At 49.7% G+C, this 24,201-nt stretch overlaps 2 protein-coding genes across 5 annotated transcripts in view; both read left to right on the top strand.

The window, feature by feature from the left end:
• HMOX1 (heme oxygenase 1) overlaps positions 1-1,335 on the top strand; it is a 7,297-nt gene extending 5,962 nt beyond the window's left edge. The window contains exon 5 of the mRNA XM_006025988.3: positions 553-1,335. Within this exon, the coding sequence (XP_006026050.1) occupies positions 553-689 (137 nt within the window). The 3' untranslated portion in view covers positions 690-1,335. The remainder of the gene's footprint in view (positions 1-552) is intronic.
• A 3,992-nt stretch (positions 1,336-5,327) lies between these two features.
• The window catches only part of MCM5 (minichromosome maintenance complex component 5), a 20,128-nt gene continuing 1,254 nt past the window's right edge, over positions 5,328-24,201 (top strand). The window contains exons 1-16 of one of the 4 annotated variants that reach the window (XM_014521000.2): positions 5,328-5,511; positions 5,697-5,877; positions 7,698-7,824; positions 7,957-8,085; positions 9,618-9,790; positions 12,075-12,230; positions 14,958-15,124; positions 16,908-17,079; positions 17,251-17,362; positions 18,258-18,401; positions 18,798-18,863; positions 20,215-20,391; positions 20,921-21,033; positions 21,938-22,066; positions 22,874-23,016; positions 23,721-23,842. In XM_014521000.2, the coding sequence (XP_014376486.1) occupies positions 5,711-5,877; positions 7,698-7,824; positions 7,957-8,085; positions 9,618-9,790; positions 12,075-12,230; positions 14,958-15,124; positions 16,908-17,079; positions 17,251-17,362; positions 18,258-18,401; positions 18,798-18,863; positions 20,215-20,391; positions 20,921-21,033; positions 21,938-22,066; positions 22,874-23,016; positions 23,721-23,842 (2,097 nt within the window). In that variant the 5' untranslated portion in view covers positions 5,328-5,511; positions 5,697-5,710. The other 3 variants (XM_006025986.3, XM_006025987.2, XM_014520999.2) reach the window with 3 other exon arrangements.

The following is a 24,201-nucleotide window of genomic DNA, read 5'->3' as shown; positions in this document are numbered from 1 at the left end:
ACGGGTCCCCAGCCACTACCATACAGTGTTTTCTCCAACTAGAACTCAGGTGGAAACCAGCAGCGGCCAGGATGTGTCAATCTTTGCACAACTAGCTGAGGAAGCCTGGTTATCAGTTAAGATTTTTCTCTACACAGTATCTCATAGGGAGCACTGTGTGCCTGCCATTTTGTTAAATGGGTGCTTTAAAAAAAGCAAAGGGAACAAGAGAGGCATTAAGTTATAGCAAAGGAGGTTACTCTCTGCACCTTGCAAGAAGGAGAGATTCACTAGCACCTCTGGATAGCAATAATGTTATTATACTGCCTGCCTTGGAGGGACTTGAGGATTTATGCCACAAGCCTGCCCTTCTCAATAGGTTGTAGATACCTCACCAGTGGCCTCATGTGTCTTCAGCCCTGCATCTGGGGTGTTTATCTTGCGTCAGCCTCCACTTTTTTACCATGTCAGGATCAATGCACCACTAGAAATGGAGATAGAGTTAACATAGTCAAACAAACCCTTCCTGGTCTGGGTCCCACTCTTACCAATTCAATTTCTCTTGATTTTTAGCTTCAGCTCCCATGAAAGATGACGGAAAGGCAAAGATGAGGCACATGGACCTGCTGCCCAGCACTCCTCTTGTACGGTGGATTCTCGCCCTTAGCTTCATAGTGACAACAGTGGCTGTGGGCTTCTTTGCCATGTGAATAGATGGCACTCTAGACCTCACCCTCTGGCTGCTCCCCATATCCTACAAAATAACATGTCCTACCCAGTTTATAAGAGAAATTCCCCTCTCTGAACACTGTGATCTTAGCTGTGCCACTAACTTTAGAGTACTCTCCCAAAAGACTCAGAGAACTTGAAGGGGTCTGCATGAAATCTCTCCCATGTGTGCTGAGAGCATTTCTGCATTGAGACACTGAACTCCTCACCAAAGAGGCATTGACCAGGATCTGCCACTGCTTCAAACTGTTCCTGCAAAGAGTCCTAGGTAAAGCATGGGCTGGCATGTTCCCTGCCATCCAAGAAGTAAACTTAACTGGAGCTTTTGTTTGCTTGATGTTTTGTAATGCTGGCCGCTACTGTTACAATTGCTTCTGTGAATTAATAAGGCTCCCCTAGAATTATAGACTGTTTTATATGACACTATCAGCTCTTTGGCATATATTTGTTTGGGTTTTTTTTACAATCATGACTCTTTGTTTATTTGGATTTTTTTTACAATCACAAATCACAGATCACTTTGGTTTTTAAACAGCAGAATGCAGTTGTTGAAGGTATTGTGTTGTCCATGTCCTTGTGTTTTGTCTGTATAATTTATTCATACAATAAACCTCCACGGCAAATGACTGCTTTGTTTCCTTGTGTTAATGACTTACCTGAGGGAGGAAGAAAGTGCCTTTTTCTTGTTGTATTAAATAAGTCTTTGAGAGGGGTTGACTCAACTCACCTGATGAAACACAGAAATGGGAGTTAGCAGAGCTGGGCTCTGTTCCCAGCTGTAACACTAACTTGCTGTTGTGTGACTTCAGGCAAGTCTCTCTAGAGACCCTCTATGCCAGTGATTCTCAAGGTTGTAGCTGCAATAGTAGTATTGTTAGATGTGCATACATCTATGCACGATTCACAAGATAAACCCAGAGATTTTAGATAGTGTCAAAAAACATTCTGACCTGTTGTCATCTAAGTTCTTTGCAACAGGTTCTATTATTTTTGTAGTAAAAAAAGGTGAAAGCTAAGAGCTGGCACTTTCGGGGGGGGGTCTTGTGTCTCAAAAAGGTTGAGAACTACTGTCCTACACCATGGTTTCTCCATATATAAAATGGAGATAATTTAAGAACCATGTGCAAAGCATTTGAAATCTAAGAAGGGACAGCTTTAAAGCTAGGTACGTGACTTTTTTCCACTAAAGAGAGATAGGTGGTGAGCCAAACTCCCTCAACACTGTGCAAGCCAGATCCTAAGCTGCTACAAACTGGCAATGCTCCTTCTGATGCAGTCACTGAGAGCCTAGCCCCATTAAGCTCTTAAAAGTGCCTTGCTAAGAACTTCACTTGATTAGAAATACATTATTAAAGAAAAAAGTTAAATTCATGCTAACACCAAACTAGCAACTGATTGTGTACTACAGAACAACATGGCAGAACAACAGAAGAACATGAACAACAGAACAAAAACACCATGCAACCACATGACCCACCCTACTTACCATGGAAGCCAACACCGATTATTAATGACATGATCTTGTCCAGTGACAAAATTTGGTGCCTAGTGTGGATAGCTGAGGACAGCACCAGTAACCAGTTTTGCTAGAGTAGCAAGTATGAAAAGGATTCCCTTTCCCTGACTGAAATCTGGATGCCTGACTAGGCGGCCAGCTGCTACTCTGGCTGCAGGCTATAATCACTTCAGGCTTAATTTTATAAACAAGTGATTGTGGAAGATGCTCTTGCAGATATGTCAAAGCAGAGGTGTTGGCAAGGTCTTCTTCCTGCTTCAGGGCCCCTCCTACTTGATCACCTCTCCAGTCCTCCTGAGGTTGCCTTTTCCAGTTGCCTCCTTAGTCCCTATAGACAAGTATTCATAGCTGACATGTCTGGTGATTGCTGGCTCCTGATCTTGTCAAATGCCAACAGCTATCACAGAAGGGAGGTCTTACGGGGAGCAATACTGGGGAGAGCTGTCTGCTGATGACTGGCTCCAAACTAAAGTTCGAACCTACCCTGCCTCCCCACACCCTTCCTTGATATCCAGACCAGGACAGCCTACTTGGAACTGAACAAGTTTTGGAAAAAGCTTGTTACTGAAAATTGCTTATTTCCCTAAAGTTTGAAAAGCAGGAAATTTAGACCAAACTCATATTTAGTCGTTCACAATTCATTTGCGTTCCAGTCATCATCCCTCTCAGTCCAACAATCCTAAGAACTTCCCTCTAAGTACAATAATAAACTGCTATATGAATTCAACACGGCAAACAGAATGCTTCCACAAGCTAGCCACCCAAGTCTCCCTAAGTAAACAACATATTCTACCCCATCTCCCACTCATTCCTTCACTCCTGGACACACTGGTGTCTTGGTCGAGATGCCAGAGTTCTTCTGCAGCAAGTGGCTGACATTACTGAAGTGGTCCTTCATGAGAGGCAGTTTAGAGGGCACCCAAGGAACAAGACAAATACATGAAAAAAACAAGTGGCCAACCATGCAACTCTGGGCTTTCATCCTCATTGTTTAATCTCCATATCAATGTACATCCACTTATAAAAGGTTATTTATGAATAATACGACAATATCTGCTTCAGAATTGAAGTGTAGTCATTTGCTGACCTAGATACTACTCCGAGCGTTGACCTGGCCAATCTGCATCATAAATATTGTAGCGGGTGGCGTCTTCAATTAAGGGCAACCAAAATAGTGAGGTGTATATTCCATCTTCATGGTGCTCCTGCCACCCACGAACCTAGCACGCTACTTAATGCATAATACCTGAAACTTAAGTCACATCTAGTGTATGAGTGTGTGACCCTGGACTGGCCTCTGAGTTTTCAGAAATATTTAAAAACGTCAGGACAAATATTTAAAAATTTAAAACAATGTCAGGACAAATAATAATCTTTTAGACAAATGGCTTAACATGGGCAATTAGTACATACACCTTTTAGATGTTCACATTTGCCATCTGCTATTCAGCCACAGAACACAAGATTCCAGGTTGGTGCTGTTTCATTTTTAGTGTTGATATCCAAGTGCACATGACTGTGTTGTTTCAGATCCCTGAGGGCCCATGTGTCCATCATAGCTGCCAGTGCTTAGCAACACAGCGCCACCCCACGGTTGTCATAAGCAATCTACTCCGGAGCTGGTAGAAATGATCTGTTCCAGCACCAAATAGCTATTGTACACTGACCTCTTCAATCCACCTACAGCTCACCTGTTATCAAGATGCCCTCGGTGCTTCCAGCATATATATCCGGAATCACACTAGGAAGAACGGTTTTCATCAGTGATAACAAAATAGTTGGCTATCATCAACCCTCTTGCTCATCCACCTGTTTTCAACCCTTGTGCTGTATATGGGCTCTGCCAAATAGGCTTTGGATTGGCTCAAGTGGCTATGCAGCCAGGCTTCACAGATGCGGAGAGCATAAAAACTCAAGCTGCAGTCATGGCCAAACACAGAAAATGGTGCATTGTTGATGAGTGCCCTGCACCCAGATCCAAAAGACACTAAATACAGCAAACAAAGAAGCAGCTGCAGAAAGATGTGTGTTCCCCCAAAAAGGAGACGGCATCTTTTCTATGGCAATCCTCGTGTTACCAATAGAAGGCCTAACCCAAAGCCCCATGAATTAAGCAAGGTCAGGCTGAGCGCTAACTTCTCAGATTTTGGGCTAGTCCCGTAGAGAAGCTGAACGACCTCTCACGTCAAGACGATCCTGCAACCACTTAGGACTCAGGAGTTGCTGGCTTCCAGGGGAGACATTTAGCCAGTTGGACTGTGACACTTTGAGTCATAAACTATGAGGGTTGGCAGGGACCTCAGGAGGTCATCTAGTCCAACCCCCTGCTCACAGCAGGACCAGCCCCAACTAGATCATCCCAGCCAAGGCTTTGTCTAGCTGGGTCTTAACAACCTCCAAGGATGGAGACTCTACCACCGCTCTGGGTAACCTGTGCCAGTGTTTTACTGCCCGCCTGGTGAGAGAGGTTTTCCTGCTATCTAACCTAAACCTCCCTTGCTGCAACTTGAGACTATTGCTCCTTCTGAGGGTTTATTTAACTCCTCATTTTGTCTTGTAGGTCATATACCCAAGTTGGCAACAAAAATAAATACATAAAAATAAATAATAATAATAATAATAATATAGTTTTGGGGTGAAAGGGGCCCCGGAGGTGTGGAGGGGAGGGGAGGTGGGGCTGAGCCTGAGCCTGCTTGTCCTGCATGCTCCCAGCTCAAGGTTTCTTTTTGATGTGACCCCACTCATTGCTGAGGAGGCAGGTCAGCGTAATTAACTGGGACGTGTAAGAATGGGCCATACTGGCCCAGTATGGACTGGGGGGGGTCCCCAGCAAGGGGGCAGGTAAGGCAGCCCCACCGCGCCAGTCACACGCAGCCTCTCTGGGCACTGCCACAGAGCTGGCTGGCTCCCCACCTCCCCCCGAACAAAATGGTTCCGTCCAGGTAACTGCCTCCCTCCTCCCCCCATATGCCCACTCAGAATGGTTTCGTCCAGCCGCCATCTTACGCCCATGCTCTCCCCCCTTCCCCTCGCGCCTTTCGCGCCAAACTGCTCCGGGCCCCAGCTAGGGGAGGGCAGAGGGGCGGGGGTCTCAACGTCTCCACCAATCCGCTCTCACCACCATGGCAACCCAGCCGCGCGCTTCCTGTGCGGAAAGGGATGGAAGGAACCTGGCTGGGCCAATCAGAGGGGGCGGGCGAGTGTCTGGCCAATAGGGGCTTGGGCCGTAGACCGTCCCATTGTGACGTCCCTTCGGTTTTGCCGCGAAAACTCGGTGCTCGCAGCGGGTCGGTTCCTGGGGGCGAGCGGAGGTGTGGGTGGGCGCCGCTCCGGGGATAGGGGCCGGTCCGGGATAGGGGCCCCGTCCTCCTTAACCCGGGACAGCGAGGCTGTGTGCGGGGCTTGGCGCGAGCGCGTGACAGGCACCGCAGGATGCCGAGCTAATGGTCCCCTCTCTCCGCCCGGCGCTCAGGAGCAGCCTCCACCATGTCCGGCTTCGACGACCCCGGCATCTACTACAGCGACAGCTTTGGGGGCGACCCGGCGGCGGACGAGGGGCAGGTCCGCAAGTCCCAGCTGCAGAAGCGCTTCAAGGAGTTCCTGCGGCAGTACCGCGTGGGCACGGACCGCACCGGCTTCACCTTCAAGTACAGGTGCGGGCGGCCCCCACCTCTGAGGGCCCCTCTGGCCCATTCCCGCTCTGCCACTGTTCGCTTTCCTCCTGCTGAGCGCTTCCGCGGGCCACGGCTAGCTCTTCGGGAGCCCTCTCGTCCACCACTTCTAAAGAGCTCTTTGCAGGAGAACGAATACCTTTATCCTTGTCGGGACCCAGGTGGAAGCTGAAGCCTGGAGAGGCCCACCACTTTGCCAGGGACCAGGTGTCAAGCTAGTGGCGGAGCCAGGGATAGAGCCCGGTTCTTCCCATCTGGATCCGCTTCCCCCCCCCCCCTTTGGACGATCCTTACAAACCTGGGACCCATGCTCCTGTCCCTCTAGTTGTCCCATGCGATCAATTGCCTCTAGTGGCCTCCCTGATTAAGGGAGGCTTAGAGTTGCCTTGTGGGCCTAGGGCCACATTTCCCTTGACATAGCAAATTAACCTGTCTGGTACCCCATCCCCTGGGTTATGCTGTTTCCCAAGGGCCCGCCCTGCAAAATCGGGTCTAGATCTGAATGCCAAGTTTCAGACCTGTCATCCCTGGGGTTCTGTTCAGTTCTGTCTCTAGTATAAATCAGTTGTGGGTTTCCAGCCCATGCCTTTTGGGATCTGTGAACAGGTAGTCCCAGAGCAGTGGCCGCATGCGAAGGGGTGACACAGGATTGTGGATGGTAGTGGCAGCCACCACGTGCAAGCTTCCCCCTCTGCTGCTCTGGGACCGGCAGCTGCTACTCTCCGATGGAGTGGAGTTTTAAGAAGTGCCGGATTTCAAGTTCTGGATTTTTGATATCCGGGTTTATGAGGTTATACTGTAGTTTGTACTTAAACTGTCGGGCTGTGGTTGGTGTGATGCTGGTGCACATTAATGTTAAACTCTGATAACCACTATGGCCACAGCTGCCCCTTGTCCAATGCCATTTGTGCATAAGGATCCATATTGAAAAAGTATTAGCATGGATGTTACCTCTGTCCAGCAGTTTCCGTTCCTTTTGCTTCCATCATAGAGGGCTTGTTACTTTTCCTGCCATAAAAGACTACCTGTAGAGCAGGGGTGCCAAACTTATCCAGCCCTACAGGCCACATAAGTGGCACATACCCACCCACAGGCCAGATAGGGCCCATGGGTCCCTCTTCCTTTCCCTTTCCCCAGCATACTGATCCAGCAGCTGTTCCACACAGTCTGGGACCTAGGCTGTGTGCGCTGCATGCAGTATCCATTACAGCCACTCTGGGATTTTCCCCGTGTGCAGTGCAGGTCCCAGATTGGCTGGGGCAGCCACTCTCTCAGGTATGCTAAGGGAGGGAGGGGATGGGAGTCCACGGGCAGGACTCGGCCTGAAGACCAGCCCCATACCACAGGCATACACAGTGCCCCATGTGAGTCTAATTCAGGGGCAGGCAATTATTTTGGTCAGAGGGCCGCTTACTGAGTTTTGGCAAGCCATCAAGGGCCGCATGACATGCAGTTGGGGGCAGATAAATATTAATTTTCAAAATTTTTTAGGGGCCCCGTGGACTGGATAGAATGACCTGGCAGGCTGCATTTTGCCCACCCCTGGTTTAATTGGACCCAGGGGCTAGATGGCAGGGCACCATGAGCTGGATTCAATCCATAGGCTGTATGTTTGACACCCTTGCTTTAGAGCGTTTCGCATCTGCTTTCTACATAGCTGGAGGGCCACTTTGAATGTTTTGTGTGATAGTTTCTCTTCTGTTACAGTTCCCTACCTCTGGGCTTGCCAAGTTGCAGGCCTTTAAGAAAATTTTCTTGGTGCTTTTTTGCCTACAAATCCTTACTCCTACCTCATCTTGCAGGGATGAGCTCAAACGGCATTACAACCTGGGTCAGTACTGGATTGAGGTGGAGATGGAGGACCTGGCCAGCTTTGATGAGGACCTGGCAGACTACCTGTATAAGCAACCTGCAGAGCATCTACAGCTGGTAAGGATGGGGAATACCGTAGAAGGGAACACACCAAGGACTATTTTATTTAGAGCTAAGAGCTGGTGTGCCACGAGCCATTTAGCTAACCAGAGTGGTATGTCAGTATAAGCTGTATTATTTCCTAAACAGCTGGAAGAAGCAGCAAAAGAAGTGGCTGATGAGGTCACCCGTCCTCGTCCATCAGGAGAGGAGACCCTCCAAGACATCCAGGTCATGCTGAAGTCAGATGCCCATGCTGCCAATATCCGTAGCCTGAAGGTGAGTTAAATCCACCCGCTATGATGAGGTGGGAAGAAGACTAAGAACAGAACTCATCCAAAGTGTGTTTGTGTGTGTTGAGAGAGCTGTTAGTTCTTGCTGAACTTAATCAAGGTTAAGTTCATCTCTGTCCATCTAGACAGAACTGCACCAGATGTGACTGCAAGTTGTGACTTACTATGATTGATGGGACTTGTTAGTGTTAGGGTTACCCCTGAGTGTGGTTTTTGTGCTGCTTTAACTATATTGCTGTGAAACCTATCTAGCTAAAGTAGTACAACCCCTTCATGTGAACAGAGTTAACCCACTAGAAAGTTGCTTATAGTGGTATAGTTTATTCCTCTAACTTTAATGAGTTTTATCGATGCATAGACATCATTACACAATTATAGTTGCATGCTTGCTAGAGGTTGCACTAGTGTAGTGGTGCTCAATCTTTTTGGCTGGTGGGCTGGGTGGACAGTGCCTGCTCCTTTCATGGGCTGGATCCAGCCAGTGGTCCTGATACAGTGCCCAGCACAGGTGCAGCAGGGTTCCATCCAGCTGTGCAGAGGTGGGGGGGAGGAGGGCAGTCTGGCCTCAATTCGGCCCTGTGGGAGGGGAAGACTTAACCTAGTTCCACAGGGGGAGGGGGGTAATCCAGCCCTGATCCAACCATGGGGGGAAAAGGGGTGTGATCCAGGCCACTGCTCAGACCTTAATGTTTGGGAACTTGGCAGTGGAGAAGGGTGGCTGTCTTTGTTGCCACTACCCCCTGCTGCCAAATTTCCTGACCTGTAAGGAGCCCTGCAGGCCAGAGTTTGAGCACCCCTGCACTAGTGTAACTTTCAGTAAAGTATTGCTCCCCTAACTTAAGTAGTTAAATATACAAAGAGTGCATGTACACCAGCTCTAAGTAGCTCTGGTGACACAGGAGCATCAATTGATGGTATTCTAATGCAGGCGCTCGTTTGTTGGAGATTATTATATATCTTTCTTAACCACTGTCTTTGTAAGTGCAGTGTCCGGTACAGTAGGAAGAGACTGGGCCATCACTTGAAAGTTTCTCTTTCAGTTACTTTTTTGGTGTATGGTTGGGCGAAGCCACCTGTCTTTTTTGCACAGTGAAAATGGCTGCTTCCCTGAGATGTATGCCACAGCTTTGAGCCCTAGTATGTTAAAAATGAGGTGGGAGAGGGAAGGCAGGGCACAACAGAGCACGATTGTTAGAATGACACTAGTGGTGTACGCTGAGGTCCAGCTATCTTAACTGTCCTTTGTAAATGGACCCTCAGAGAGAGCCACTCTGAATGGTGTCCTCTTGCTAAAAGCAGCAGGTAGTTCTGAGTTACTGCTTCTTGTGGGTGTGGGAAGGCAGCATCCCTCAGCTCCCTGAAATGTGTAGCTGTCTCCATGTTGCCCATACAGCAACCTGCCTATAATCCTCAAGTCCCCGCATGTCAACTCTACAGCTCGTTCATCTTCCTCACTGTGCTGGGGTGGGGTTTCCCTTCACAGACATTTCTCACCTTCTCCCTGTCTTTCTGCTTCAGTCTGACCAGATGTCCCATCTGGTGAAGATTCCTGGGATCATAATAGCATCAACGCCCGTGAGAGCCAAGGCCACCAGGATTTCCATCCAGTGCCGCAGTTGCCATAACACCATCAACAACATCACCGTGCGGCCTGGGCTAGAAGGCTATGCCCTGCCCAGAAAGTGCAATACGTAAGGACTGGAGGGAGGCGAGGAGTGGGTGGGGGATCCTTTCTGGAGTACAGGAGAAGAGAAGGAGGGGACTTGTTAGAAATCCGGTGGTCCACCCTCCACCTACCTTTGAGTTTCTCTGGGTAGCAATGAATGCTGCATGAATAGTGCACTGTGCTGGGGTCTAATGAGACTCCAGTCATGGTCACAGAGGAACTGCCATCATGTAGGGGGTCTGAGGACTCTGATGACTAACCCAGTTGATTTATAAACCAGAGCTGAATGTGTGGGTTGAAACAAAAGTTTAATTGCCAGAGTTACACGCCTTCTCTGACAATCACCTCATTTCATTTGCCTTTTACCTATCATTCTACCCATGACTTCCATTCCATCAATGCTGGTGACTCTGCTTCTTCTCTCAAGCCTCCCCTCATTGCCTTATGTGTGTTGATCTTCTCTGTTTCTTCTCTACCACCTTGCTGTCCCAGGGTCCACCCTACTAGCCCCCAGGCCCATCTCACTCCAGCTTCCCTTTCCTACACTGCCTACTTGCACTGTAAAGGGGAAGTCCTCGGCAGACTTCCTGGTAGAAATCCTATGACCAGAAAGACTTACTCCACTACACACGTGTTCTCTCCTTCAGGTCTGCCATCTGCTTGGTGTAAGCAGCTTGATTTATCCAGTGTAATTGAATCTTACACCACAAGCCCAGCCACTTGTTCACCACGTGGGCTCATTCCTGTCTCCTATCTTGAGGTCTCTCCACAGGATCTTGCCAGTTCTTTCCAAAGTAAAACTGGCAAAATACTTGTGTTCTCTGTTTGTGTCTACCTGATATGTCTTGGCTTATACGTAGCCTGTAAGATCTTCGGGACAGGGGCCCACCTCTTTGGTCTGTGTTTGTACACTGTCTTGCCTAGCAGGGTCCTCACCCATGACTAGGGGATTGAGGTGCTCTGGTGATACAGTAGCTACCTTAAATAATAGTCATTACTCTTCTTGAGCCTTAAAATGGGACATTTGCCCACAGGCTTTCTTTCTTCAGCAAGTCGGTGTCACAGAAAGCTTTCTTGTTGTTTCACACGTGGTATCAGGAACTTTGTGTCACCCAGCCAAGAGCCTGGCATGGCCCCATGTTTAAAGTAAAATAGACCGTCTTTGTCTGTGAGCACTTTTAGTTTAAAATGACAAGACATCTAAATATAGATGTGTCAGAGGACCAAGAAAGTGGTGCTAGGACTATCAGTATTTCTGATCACTTTGACTCCAGAACCCTTTTGTTGCTTTCAGGTTGTATAAGAGAATGTAAATAAAATTCCTGGTTAAATAACTTAACTAATAAATTACCTTCCCCTGTCTCCAGTCAGTGCAGGATTTTTCCTTTACTGTGGGTCATATTGTGATACCCTTTCTCATACTAAAATCTAGCTTGTATTTTCCCTTAAGAAAAAGACAGACTGCTTTCTTCAAGTATGAAGAGCACCTTCTTTCATTTGTGTTGCCGCCTCATACACTTCTGTCTCTACTTAACTATTGTTTAACCAAATTAAGCATATGCAGGCCTATTTTGCAAGCTTTTCCATATATCAGCCCCCTTCAGGTAGAAATCATTGGGTTGGAAGGAACCTTAAGTGTCAGCAAGTCCAGATTTGTGGCGTCTTTCTCGGACTTCTATTATGTTTCTCTTTCTCCTTCCCTTGATCTCTGTCTTATACTTATGCTGCAGACACTTTGGGGAACAGGCCCTCTCACTACCTGTACATGTGCTGCTTATACAATGGGGCACTGGTCTCTGTAGGCATGTCTACACAAGATGCTATGTCGCTGTACATAGTGTCGGCAGGCGCTAACTGTAATGCTGCTGCTACTGCGCAGTAGCGTCAAAAACGGCTCATGCACTGCCAGGACTGCACAGTACCAACTGCACAGTCAGGGGCAAGTGTAGACATGCCCTGTGGGGCCTATAGGCACTTCTGTGATACAAATAGGGGCTTCCAGTATGCCCCTCTTGCCACTAGACCAGACTTGGTCTCACAGCATGTTGACGTTTTCAGTTACAAATCTGCTTGCTTTTGGAGTTCACAAGGAAGAGACCCTTTTAGAAAGGGGTATAGGACCCTGGGTTATACATTGCTGCTTGCCTAGCTAAAATTAATTAAGCTGGAATAAACAAGAGCAGATTCCTTGGTCAATACACGTTGCATGCAGCAAAGCTAAATACCACTTGCTGACAGTGTCCCCTAAGTTCTAATGACTCCTGACTAGCTTCTGGGACTGATTTCCTTAACTGTCTCCCTCTGCTCAGGGAACAAGCAGGCCGCCCGAGGTGTCCCCTGGATCCATACTTCATCATGCCAGATAAATGTAAGTGCGTGGACTTCCAGGTCCTGAAGCTACAGGAATCTCCTGATGCTGTGCCTCATGGGGAGATGCCCAGGCACATGCAGCTCTATTGTGACAGGTAATCTTGCAGCCCATCTCCCTCTCCTTTTTCAAGGGTCATTTCAGGGAGGGGCAATAGAAAATGTGGCTGTCATAGATGATGGGTTTAGCTGGGTTTGGGTGAATCTGGTGGGCTCTCCCATGTACCCAGCTTCTGGAGAAGGGGCAGGGATTTGGGATCTTTTATTGATCCATATTTGTATAGCTACCTTGCAGAGGTGCCTTGAGGTGTGCTCTAGTCGCAGGCACCATGCAGGGGATGCGGCAATGGCTGCAGGCACACAAGCCCCTGTAGTGGGTGGCGGCTGGGCTTTGGGCCCACCTGCACTTCCAAGCCAGCCCAGGCAGCCGTGGGCATGAAGGACTCATCCTGTGCAGCCGGTCCAGCTGCCCAGGTGCTCACCCACAGCTGCAGTGGCGTTGCCTCCACACCATAGCCCAGCCAGCTGCTGCCCATTCATGCCAGGCTGTCACGGAGCCCCAGCCGGCTGGGAAGGGCCCTGACCCCATGGCCCAGCCCAGTCTGGCCCCACTATCTGCCCTCCTCACCCGAGGTTGAGCAGGGCCAGCTGCAGACACTGCTGAGGGTGGGTGCAGAAGGGTTGGGCCCACAGCAGGGGCATGCCCCTTCCCAACTGGCTGCGGCTCCATGACAGTCCGGCCTGGCCTGGGCGTGGGGAGCGGGAAAAAATCTGGGCACACAGCTCCCACAGCCCCAGCCTGAGCCACAGCCAGCTAAAAAGAACCTGCCCCTGTGGCCCAGCCCAGACGCCCACCCTCAGCAGTGCCTGTGGGCTGGCCTGGCTCAGCTCTGCAGCCCCAGTTGAGGTGAGCAGATGGCGAGGCCATGCCATCCGGCTTTGGTCACACCCCCCATCACGTGAGTGGCCAGTGGGGCAGAAAGCCAGGCAGACCCTGGCTGGGGTCCCCGGGTCTGTGCCTGAGAGGGGAGATGGGAGATTAATCCCCCTCTCTGCCCCCTTCACCTGAGTCTGCTGGGCTCTAGCCACACCCCCCACCACTTGAGCACCCAGCATTGCAGAAAGCTAGGCAGACCCTGGCTGGGGTCCCTGTGTGGGTGGGACAGAGGGGAGACAGAGGAGTTTAATCCCCCTCCCTGCCTCCCCCTTCACTTGAGGTGCTTCCCCATGCCCCCCAACCCTCAGGGGAAAGCCCGGCAAAGCTTGCTTTCCTCTTCCCCTCCAGGCACACCCCAGCTGGGGTCCCTGCAAGCCAGGGTTGGGGTCTAAACACCCCTCTCTAATCATACTTGGCAGCCTGCCAGGGCCTGGCCATGCGCTCTCCCCAGCTCAGCTTCCCTCCAGCCTTGCAGCTGCTGCAGAAGGAAGGGAGAGCTCACTCTAGCACCTCCCCACCCCCCCAGCGTCTAGCCTGCTTTTCCGGAATCAAGTGAGCATCTATTCACTAGAGGTGCACCAATACATTGGTCCCATATTGTATCGGCACCAATATGAGGAAATTTGAGAGTATTGGCAATCAGGTTTTTTTGGCTGACGTGGCCGATTTTAAATGCTGCGTGCAGCCACAGCGCAGCAGGTAGACGGCCAGGAGCACAGCATGGAGAAGAGGCCAGGAGCCAGGAGTGCAGCACGTAGGCAGCATTCAGAGCAGCTGTGTCCAACTGGTAAGTCTGTTGTTGTGGGGGGAGGCGGGGACAGGCAGATCGAGGCCCCTATGGTGAGGAGGGAGTGGGCCTGGGGCAGAGGCAGGTACTGCCCAGGCTGGGCACAGGATGGAACCATGGCTCGTCTGGGATGCGCATGCAGGAGGGGCAGCTCCTGCCACTGTGCGCACCCCAGGAGGGCACAGAGGGGCATGTGGCCCCAGATCTGCATGCAGGGCAAGGGTGGGCTGCGGGCTGGGGCTGGGGAGTGCTGGGCTCTTCCCAACAGGGGCTGAGTCATGCTGCAATCAGGGTGAGCAGCAGAGGTGCTGGAGGGGTGGTCTGGGGGTGCTAGAGCCACCCCAGAATTCACCATAGCCCTGAGCGCAGCTTGGCCCAGCCCCCCACCAGAAAGAGCTTGTCACCACCCCAGCCCATAGCAGCAGCCTGCCCTGCCCCAAGCACAGATCCGGGAGCACGTGCTCCCCCATGCCCTCCCAGTGTGTGCGCAGCATCAGGAGCTGCCCTCCCTCCCTGTGCTCTGTCTTGGCTGGGCAGCACCTGCCCCTGTCCCAGCGCCAGCCCCACTCCCTCTCTCACCGCGGGGACCTTGATCTGTACCCCCGCATGCCCCTTCCCTCCCTCCACCCCTTCCCCCACAACAGACTTACCAGCCAGTCTCTGTCCACACTGCTGGGCTGCATATCGGAATCAGATTGGTATCATCCAATATAGCTTGTTAAAAATCGGCTGTTGGTATCAGCCCAAAAAATCTCTATCAGTGCATCCCTACTGTTCACTTGCAAATTGGTTCAGTCTACATAGGTTAGACTAACCTGCAACAGTTGAATCAATTCAGGCTCATGCTTTTTGAATGTGTGTACTTAGCCCTAGTGACAAGGTACTGTAATAGTGCTTCCTGCATGCTTTAGACACCAGTGTAAGTTTACAAAACCAGTTATAGATTGTACAAAATCAATGTCACTTTGTGACGGTCTTTAACATGTTCTATATCCAGGCCTTTATTTTGGTTGGGCAGGGAGAAGAAGAGATGAAGGGGACGCTCCCATCTTTTTATTACATAAAAATCATCTTCCTCTGCCCTCCTGTTTCTCCTCTAAGGTATCTCTGTGACAGAGTTGTCCCTGGAAACAAAGTTACCATCATGGGCATTTACTCTATCAAGAAATCTGGCCAGACCAAGAACAAAGGCAGAGACAACGTGGGTGTGGGGATCCGAAATGCTTATATCCGTGTGGTGGGGATCCAGATTGACACTGATGGCTCAGGTAAAATCTTCCTTTGGCCCTCCCTGGTTCACAGTTCACCAAGGCATTAGGAGACTATTGTAAGCAAAATTCACCTGGGATCTCCAGCTAGAACTACTTCTTTCTGACCAACCACAGTATGCATGTATCCATACAGCTTTTGTAATAACTATCACAGGCTAGGCTGGGTGGAAGAGAGAAACTTAGTGAGAGGTGCTCCATGTGTACAGTTCTGGGGGGCTTGTGCTCTATACAGCATTTCTCAACCTGTGGGTTGCAAGAATATTTCAAAGGGTCACGAACAAGTGGCAGAAAAATGCAAGAAAGCACGGGTTTCGCCTTGCTGGCTGACAGCGTTCCCCTTGTAGGCTGCGCAGCCTCAGCACTCTCCATGGAGATGGAGGCTTGGTTGCCTCTCTGTGCAGATGCTGCTCCACTCCCGCTGACTGTGCAGAAGTCAGCTTGGGCAGGCAGCTCATTGCAGAACCCTGACTCTGGCTCTCTGGCTGGCTACAACTAGCACTTGGTAATGCCCAGCCCAGGTTGTGCCTTGGGCCTGCTCACTCCCTTCCCCTGGCAGCAGCAGCTCTGGTTCCGTGACAGCAGGGCCCGCCTCATGCCACTAGCCACTTTGTGCTACTAGCCGAGGCCCTGAGGGTGTCTCTGGCAGCCTAGAGCAATGAGTCCCAGCCAGGGACACCCTTGGGTGTGAGGGGATAAATGAGCAGATCAACTAAGTCAAAAAGCACAGGCTCTGGCTTCTCCCAACCTGGGCAATCTGCTATCCCCAGAGCTGGGCCCCTCTGCAAGCAGTTAGGTGCTGGCATCTGTAGTTATGGGGCCATGTAGCCTCAAGTCCAGTGAGGGAGACATGGGAGTCTAGAAAGGTTGAGGACCACTGGCCTAGAGACAAGCCATTTGCCTGGTGAGGCTGAAGTCAGAGAGTTGTCCTTAGCCTTGTTAGTCTGAAGTCAAGCCGAAGGCAGCATGGATTTGCACCTCAGATATATGCACTTTGCCTGGTTTATAAGGTTATAAGGTGCAAATTTATCCTATATATAATGTGTGTATATAATATATAATGGGGGGGGGGGACACAAAGGTGCCTGCTGGTACTGGGCACCGAGGCTGCAGCAGAGCAGGGGACTGTGGCTCAGGCTGGCAGGGCCAGTGGGGTGTGGGTTTGGGACAAGATGGTGATCTTTGCAAATGAATCGTGGTATGAAAAAGGTTGAGAACTACTGCTATACTAAGTAGGGAACTGCTAAAATCCATCAGAGTAAATAAAGGTGCCCTCATTTTTGTTCAGCTGTCAATTCTTCCCCTCACCCCCAAAAGCATGACTTCCTAGGCCAGAACCTCTCTTTGTCCCTCCAGCATGAGCCATCTTCCCACATTAGATGCGGAGCTCCTTTCTCTTTCTTCTCACTTTGGTCACATTTTTCAGAGGCCATTTGCCATCAGCTGAGCCAGCACTGTTTCCTCTTTATTTTAGAACAGAGCAAAGGCATGCAGTTTCCTCATTCAGAGGAGCACACTCGGCTGCTTGTGACAAATTTTCTTCCCTCTTGTGTCTAGTTAATTTAATGCTCCTTTTCCTTGTGACCTTGCTTATAGTCCTATTAAAGTAGTATGGCTAAAGATCCAGACACTGTGTGAGGGAATTGGGTTTTGGAGAAGGATGAAGCAGCCATTCAGGTTTAGTCTGTTTGTTTTGTAATGACACTTCATTCAGTTTTTTTCCTCCCCCCCCCCCCCCCCCCCCCACCTTTTCTTACCCCCCCCCCCCCATCACGTCTTTTAGGACATACTTTTGCTGGCTCTGTGACTCCCCAAGAAGAGGAGGAACTTCGTCGACTTGCCTCCATGCCCAACATCTACGAGACTGTTGCCAAGAGTATTGCACCCTCTATTTATGGGAGCACTGACATCAAGAAAGCAATTGCCTGCTTGCTGTTTGGAGGCTCCCGCAAGAGGTCAGGTGAACGAATTGGGCAGGGCACAGTGGGGCAGAAGTAGACAGAAGGGTATTTGAGGCACACAACTCTTCTAGGGGTTTTATGGCTCCAAACATCTGTATGTTTCTTGTTGGTTTTGTTTGTGCACTGCCAGAATGAACTGATTTCCTTCTCTTGTCTTCTTTGCAGGCTCCCAGATGGGTTAACCCGCCGAGGGGACATTAACTTGCTGATGTTGGGAGACCCTGGCACAGCCAAGTCCCAGCTGCTGAAGTTTGTAGAGAAGTGTTCACCCATTGGGGTAAGTGTCATGGGTGACTGGAGTTCCTTTTTGATACTGATTGCATGTTGAAACAGCTCACTTTTTCTCACGTGGCACTGAGAACAGGAACCAGCTGGAAATACTGGAGATGGTTCATTGTGCAGAACAAAAACCATCTTGAACCTCCACAGCAGTACCTGGTAGGTGGGGTGGGGGGGTTGGATATGCAGACTTTTTCTGCTAAGCAAGAGAGACTTGTAGGGAGTGGGCAAATCTGAGAACAACCCCTGGGACATTCTTACTGGGTCATTCTTCAGAGCATAGCTGTTATTTTGTCGGAATGTTTCACTGAAAGTCTGAAGTCCTGAACTTCTTTCTACCCTGAGGTGTTGTTCAAGCTGTGTTGAGCTGCATGTAACAAACTGAATTAGCAGAGAAGCTAGAAGGTTAGGTGCAGTAGCTTAGACTGCAGCTGTCAGGCACTGAGCTCTAAACGGAGACCAAGCATGAAATTGTTTTCATCCACGTTTGTCTATAGTCTCCATTTAACGCAACCCCTGAGCACCTTGCATCCTCAGAGTAAAACAGACCCCCCACAGCAGCCTGCTAAAACAAGCAGATAAACTATGCTCTACATTTAATGTACTGTCTGCCTACAAGCCATCTAGTGCTTTGCAACTACTTAGCCCAAAGCCTAGTTGCACAAAAATACCTCACTCTGAAGAACGTCAGTCCCTGGCTTCAGTGTAAACTGAGGAAGCAGTAGCCATGGAGCTCCCAATAGCCTATGGCTGATGCTGTGCTGAACTGCGGATGCTGAGCTCTACCTCAAGGTAACAACCTGATGCTGTGGTTCTTTTGTTCCCTTGTTGAGACACACAGGCTCAAGGGTGCCGTGGTTTTTGATGCATTCTCTTTTTGTGCCTCCCTTCAGGTGTACACCTCTGGGAAAGGCAGCAGTGCAGCTGGCTTGACAGCCTCAGTGATCCGAGACCCCTCTTCCCGGAGCTTCTTTATGGAGGGAGGAGCTATGGTCCTGGCAGATGGGGGAGTGGTGTGCATCGATGAGTTTGACAAGGTAGAGACACAGCATGCAGAAGTTTCATAATGCTGACTTGGAGGAAAGGAAGGGAAGGTTGACTGCCATATTGTTTTGCTGTGGCAAGGAAAGGAATAATGCCAGAAGGCAATGGGGGAAGGGGTAATCTTTTCTTTTGGATAGAGGCCTATCTACTGGAGGAACAGGGCATCAAAAGGGGTGCCAGGGAATGCACTTCTGGGATAACTTTTGAGTCTCTCTTCTATTTTTAATGTACTCAAAATTAGTATCCTGGAGGAAGAAGGGAATGTTGGATGCATATGGCTATGTGAGACCCGAGACTTTCTTGGCATTTAATCCCAATTCTGTTGTGAGGTTAAGTCACATGAAAGGTGTACCATTCTACCTTTTTTTCCTTCCCCAAACTTTACCAAGATGCGGGAAGACGACAGAGTGGCCATCCATGAGGCTATGGAGCAACAGACCATCTCCATTGCCAAGGTGAGCTGCTAGCTGGGATAGGAAGTGGAAGAGGTGAAGAGATCTGAGTCTCCACAAGCAAGGTGACCAGCTCTGCAGTTGTGGGCCCTTGCCAGAAGGTGGCCATCCCTCAGGAAGCAGCTGGGTTCCCTGCTCATGTTTGGGCATGGGTGGGTTACTGGCTGGTCTGATCTGAGATCAAGCTTTGCTCTCTGACAGTGTTTTGATCTTACTGATTTTGAGACTTGCCTTCAGACTATCGTACAAATACACACTGGCCATCTTCCTTTGCCTCCCCTGAGCTCCGTTACCATTAGCAGGTCTATGCTCTGTTTCTTCCTCCCTTCCTCCTCACCTCTGTTCCTCCTGCTCTAAACCTTGATTCTGTTGTTCAGATAATTTTTCTTCTCCATGTTACATAATATCCAGACTGCATCTGTTCTCTTTGTCTTCATCGTTTAGCCCTTTGTAATAGCATTCCTTCTCATCCTGGGCATCTCTGACTCATTGTTTACCTCTTAATTCCTTACAAAACACCCTGGTGAACACAGTCCTTCTGTACTCGCACTGCATCTGCCCCTCTTGAGTTCCATTGTCTGGCTTGCCCTTGCAAAGTGAATCCAATTTCTGCTCTTCTCCTTTGCTGCCCAGCCTGCCTCAGTTCATCTTTTGGGTTTGTCTGAATGGTGTGACTGGCTTCCCCTTTTGTATCTTTCAGGCCTCTTTCCTTGAGTTCTCTTAAGCCTCAAACATATTCTTCTCTTGCACTTTCCCTCCATCTTCTCCTTGTCTCCTCTTGGGGAAATAGTGAGTTCTCAGAAATGTCAAGCCCTAGAAAGTAGCTGCAGCTATCCAAATAGTGTGAGTCACCTGGGCTAAACAGTACCCACTGCATGGCCATCGTGTGCTGCTTGGTTCTCATTCCCTAACCTGCAGGTAGTTGGCTTACATGGTAGACACTTCAGGTCAGGTGATTTGTTTCTACCTGCCCATATAGCACCTATTGCTCTGAGGGCACTGTGTATTAATTATGGCTCAAGCTTTGGGTAACCTTGGTCAAGGAAAGCTCCGTGAGGCTTACGTAGCTGAATAATCCTTCCCTCATGCTGTTAACCCTGGGAACTTCTTCCAATATTGAACCCTCTTGGCCAGTTGGAAAACACTTACACCGCCTTATGTAAAGACTGGTGTCTGTAAGGTTGAAAGTAGGAATCCTATGAACGAACCTAGGCCCTTGCCTGTAGAGTAGGGGAAATGGTGAAATGTCCTTCCCCTACCCCATCATCCATCCCAGGAAGCTGCTGGTAACCCCAGTATCTTCTGCTAACAGCTTGGTGATTGTGTTGATAAGCTCTTGGTTCTGCCCCCTCAGGCTGGTATTACTACCACTTTGAATTCTCGCTGCTCGGTACTCGCAGCTGCCAACTCAGTCTTTGGACGCTGGGATGAGACCAAAGGGGAGGAAAACATCGACTTCATGCCCACAATCCTGTCCCGGTTCGACATGATCTTCATTGTCAAGGATGAGCACAATGAGGAGAGAGACATGGTGAGGGCCAGAACTGGTCTTGCTCAGTGGAGGGAGGTGGAGGGACAAGAAGACAGCAGGCTGACCAACTAGGAGTTTGCCCAGCTGCAGCATTGAAGCTGAACATGTGACGAGGACAAGGAGGAAGGCAAGGGTCCACCTTCCTGCCCCAGTGTGCCTGGTGTCAAGCAGTTATTTGACCCAAGGTGTGTCAGTCTCTGACTTCTAAGCTGGGACCTGTTGCCCTGCTTTAGCAAGCCAAGCACCAAATAGTTTAGCCCTAGAGCTGGGGAGAGGAAAAGTAGTAGGATTATGTCTTCCAGGATCTGCCAAAGGTGTTTTCTGTGGTGCCTAGCTCTGCCCACAGAGATGCTGCTGCTTCCTGCCAGAAAAGTGGTAGGACCCAAAGACTTGAGGTGGAGGTTGAGAACAGCAGTGCCCATGTACTGCCCTGACTGGCTTGTTCTCCCTTACCCGGGGTGAATGTCTAGATCATGCCGTGAGTGAGACAGTGTTCATTGTTCAACAGTCTCCCGTGCTCTACTCCTAGATACTGGCCAAGCACGTGATGTCACTACACGTGAGTGCCCTGACACAGACCCAGGCTGTGGAGGGTGAAATCGACCTGAACAAGCTGAAGAAGTTCATCTCCTACTGTCGCACGTAAGTGTGTGGTAGCCTTGTGATGCTGCATCAGAGCAGCAGAACTGCTGGCAGGTTACACAGCATGACCTGCTTGGTGGTGCCATGCTGATGCACTTTCATTTGGGACTTTGGGTTGCTCCCAGCATTCCTGGACCCTGGTCGCTTCATTTGACTTCATTGATCTTGGCCTCAGGCTGACCCAGTTCTTCAATGGAGCTGGCAGAATTCCAGCTCTCCAGTAAGCCCCCAACACAGCAGGTCGCTCACTGGGGATCACAACCCCAAGCAGAGTTGCAGCAGTGGGGAAGTGGAATTGTGAACCTATTTTAATCTTTCCAACCCCATAGTTACTCCATGAATAACGAGACAAGGATTTACCACATACCACAGCTGCTCTGTGGTAACTGCTTCTGTGCCTGCAGTTGACCCTAAAGTAGGTGAAAGCTGGACTGAGACAACTAAGCCCTGTTTCACTTGGGTGTAAACTGCTCTGGTGTAGTTCTCATGCAGGGACAGTTACCACAGAGCAGCTGAGGTTCAGTAAATTCCCACTCATTGTTAGCTGTGCATATGTGAGCAGCAGTGACTGCATGTTGGGGTTGCACCAAATTATCTGACTAAAAGTGGGGTCACAATGGGGAAATGCCTGGCAACTACTGCCCTAAAAAGATCAGTCCTTTTCTAGATCCCAGTGACATTATGGTCACCCCTAATCTCTGTTTAAAATTGTCACCCAAATGAAGCTTTATTTTTTCCCAATGGAGTTGAGATTAAACTAGTCTGGATTTTCAGAAATCTGTTCTGGTTTGCTGTGGAAGACGGAGAGCCCCCTTGACACTGTTACAGTGTGAGCAGGGGGCTAACCTGGTGCCTCGGCCCCAGAACTTGCTGGTTTATGGAGCTTCCCCTTCCCTTCTCACAGGAAATGCGGCCCTCGCCTATCAGCAGAGGCTGCTGAGAAACTGAAGAACCGCTATGTCCTGATGCGTACTGGTGCCCGGCAGTATGAGCGAGAGAGTGACCGCCGATCCAGTATCCCCATTACAGTCCGGTGAGGGCAGAGTCCATCTGGGTTCAGGGAGAGAAGCAAAAGGAATGTGAATCCCAGGAGCTTTGAGTAACACTGCAAAAGGAAAATGGCTCTTGTCCCAGTGCCACACAATCACCTGGAGTTTGGAGGAGGCTCAGACTGATGTCCAGGCCTGCACTGAGTTAGACCCTACTAAATCCACCTGAGCTAGGTCTTCTAAGAGCTTAACTTCAATAGACGGCAGCTTCTCTCCTCTGTTCCCACCTCTGCCAACTTGACTGTCCTTAAGGTTATTTCTTCCAGCCCAAGGGTCATGCAATTGATGTCCTTTTATTTACCGCCACCAAGAGCTTTACAGGAAACAGCCCCAACTATGTGTTTGTCAGTGATGCAGAGATGGTCTAGACTGCAGTTTGGACCCTATTCTCTGGCAAGCAGAGAAGGCTGCCTCTGGTTAGAATTGCTTTTCCTATTCTATCTCTACCATATAATGGTGGTCTGAACTATCACTGTGTCTGCTTAATGCTAGCTTGGCTCGACCATCCAGTGCTCGGGAAGATCTTGGAGACACTGGGAGTTGGCAGTGACAGGCCTGGGCTCTGGAAGCTCTCTCATATAATGGTAGCATTCCATTTTGTAGGGGTGAGAGTGTGAGGGATAGGATGCCCTCTTCCTGAAAGGATCACTGACCACCCTAGCACTGCCTCGGGGATGCCTGCAGTGAGCACTTTGTGGCTTGAGGAATCCCCTGACCAGTAAATAGAAGCGCAAGGGAGTAGAGGACCCACAATAACCGCATTTTAAAGGGCTTCTCTCTTTGGGCGGCAGGCAGCTGGAGGCCATTGTGCGAATTGCGGAGTCCCTCAGCAAGATGAAGCTGCAGCCTTTTGCCACCGAGGCAGACATTGAAGAAGCCTTGCGGCTCTTCCAAGTGTCCACTCTTGATGCGGCCATGTCAGGCAGCCTGTCAGGTGAGGCAGACCAGGAATGTGTGCAACCTCCATTCTCACACAGAAGCTTCTGTGGTGAGGTCTTCTGGGAAAACAAACAAATGCCACCTCTCCAGTGTGGTGCTGCGTGGGAGGAGAGGGGGGAGGCCTGATGGTGACCCTAACCCCTCTCTCCTGACAGTGCTGGGTGGCCATGAATGCTCTTCAAGAGAGGTAGAATGATGCATCTGGCAGCCAGGGCTCCTCATTTATTTTGAGGCATGCCTAGTTGCATGGTCATGGTCCAGAGGGAGGGTTAGGCAGTGACAAATGCACTTATGTAATTGGGGAGGGAGCTTAGACTCTCATAAGTGCCCTGGAAAAGGAAATGGCAAAGTCTGGGTGCTACCTAGCTCGGAAAAGTAAGTCCAGGATGGGTGGATTATAAAGGCCAGATTCCCCAGTGAAGCCTGGATTTGTGTAACTTTTCCTTTTGAGCATGCTGTTATTGTTGAAAATAGTGTTTGTTACCTGTTAGGATTTGCAGAGGGGTCTGACTCTTTTTTAAGCTGTGATGATGACACCTCAATTTGAATGTGGAAGTGGAGCTCAGTAACTAGTGAAGATTTCTCACCTGTGGGATTGCACTCCGCCTCTTTCATTTGGTGTGGGTAGGGCTGAACTGGAGGTTACATGGAGAGTGAAACTTTCAAGGATCTCATCGAGTATCTTTTCCATAGGAGCAGAGGGCTTCACAACCCAGGAAGACCAAGAGTTGCTGTCCCGAATTGAAAAACAGCTCAAGCGCCGCTTTGCCATTGGCTCTCAGGTGTCAGAACACAGTATAGTCCAGGATTTTGTGAAACAGGTAGGTCCACTGGACAGGGACTTTCCTTGGTGGGGCAGTCTAAAGGGCTATGAGAACAAGTGGCTGACTGCAAGACAACTTAATAGTCTGGAGGCTCCTTTTCTAAAATGTGAATAGGGCCCTTCTGGTGTTTGTGTGAAACCAGAAAGGCAGGGGCTGGTTGGCATTCTGGGACAGTGGGGAGTAGATATTCTCCACTCTTGAATACTGTATATGGGGCTTCTTGATGCGTCTCAGGAACCCAGAATACCTGACCACAGCTCTGGGTCCTCCTGTACCTTCCATTCCAACCAGAAAAGTTGGAATTATAATAGGATGAACTGAGAAGAGTTTCTCCTGTACTACAAGACCCCCCCCCC

This window comes from Alligator sinensis, unplaced genomic scaffold (genome assembly GCF_000455745.1).
Source record: "Alligator sinensis unplaced genomic scaffold, ASM45574v1 scaffold215_3, whole genome shotgun sequence".
Lineage (NCBI taxonomy): Eukaryota > Metazoa > Chordata > Crocodylia > Alligatoridae > Alligator > Alligator sinensis.
Note: the sequence above shows the minus strand (reverse complement) of the source record. Positions and strands in the feature narration are given on the sequence as shown.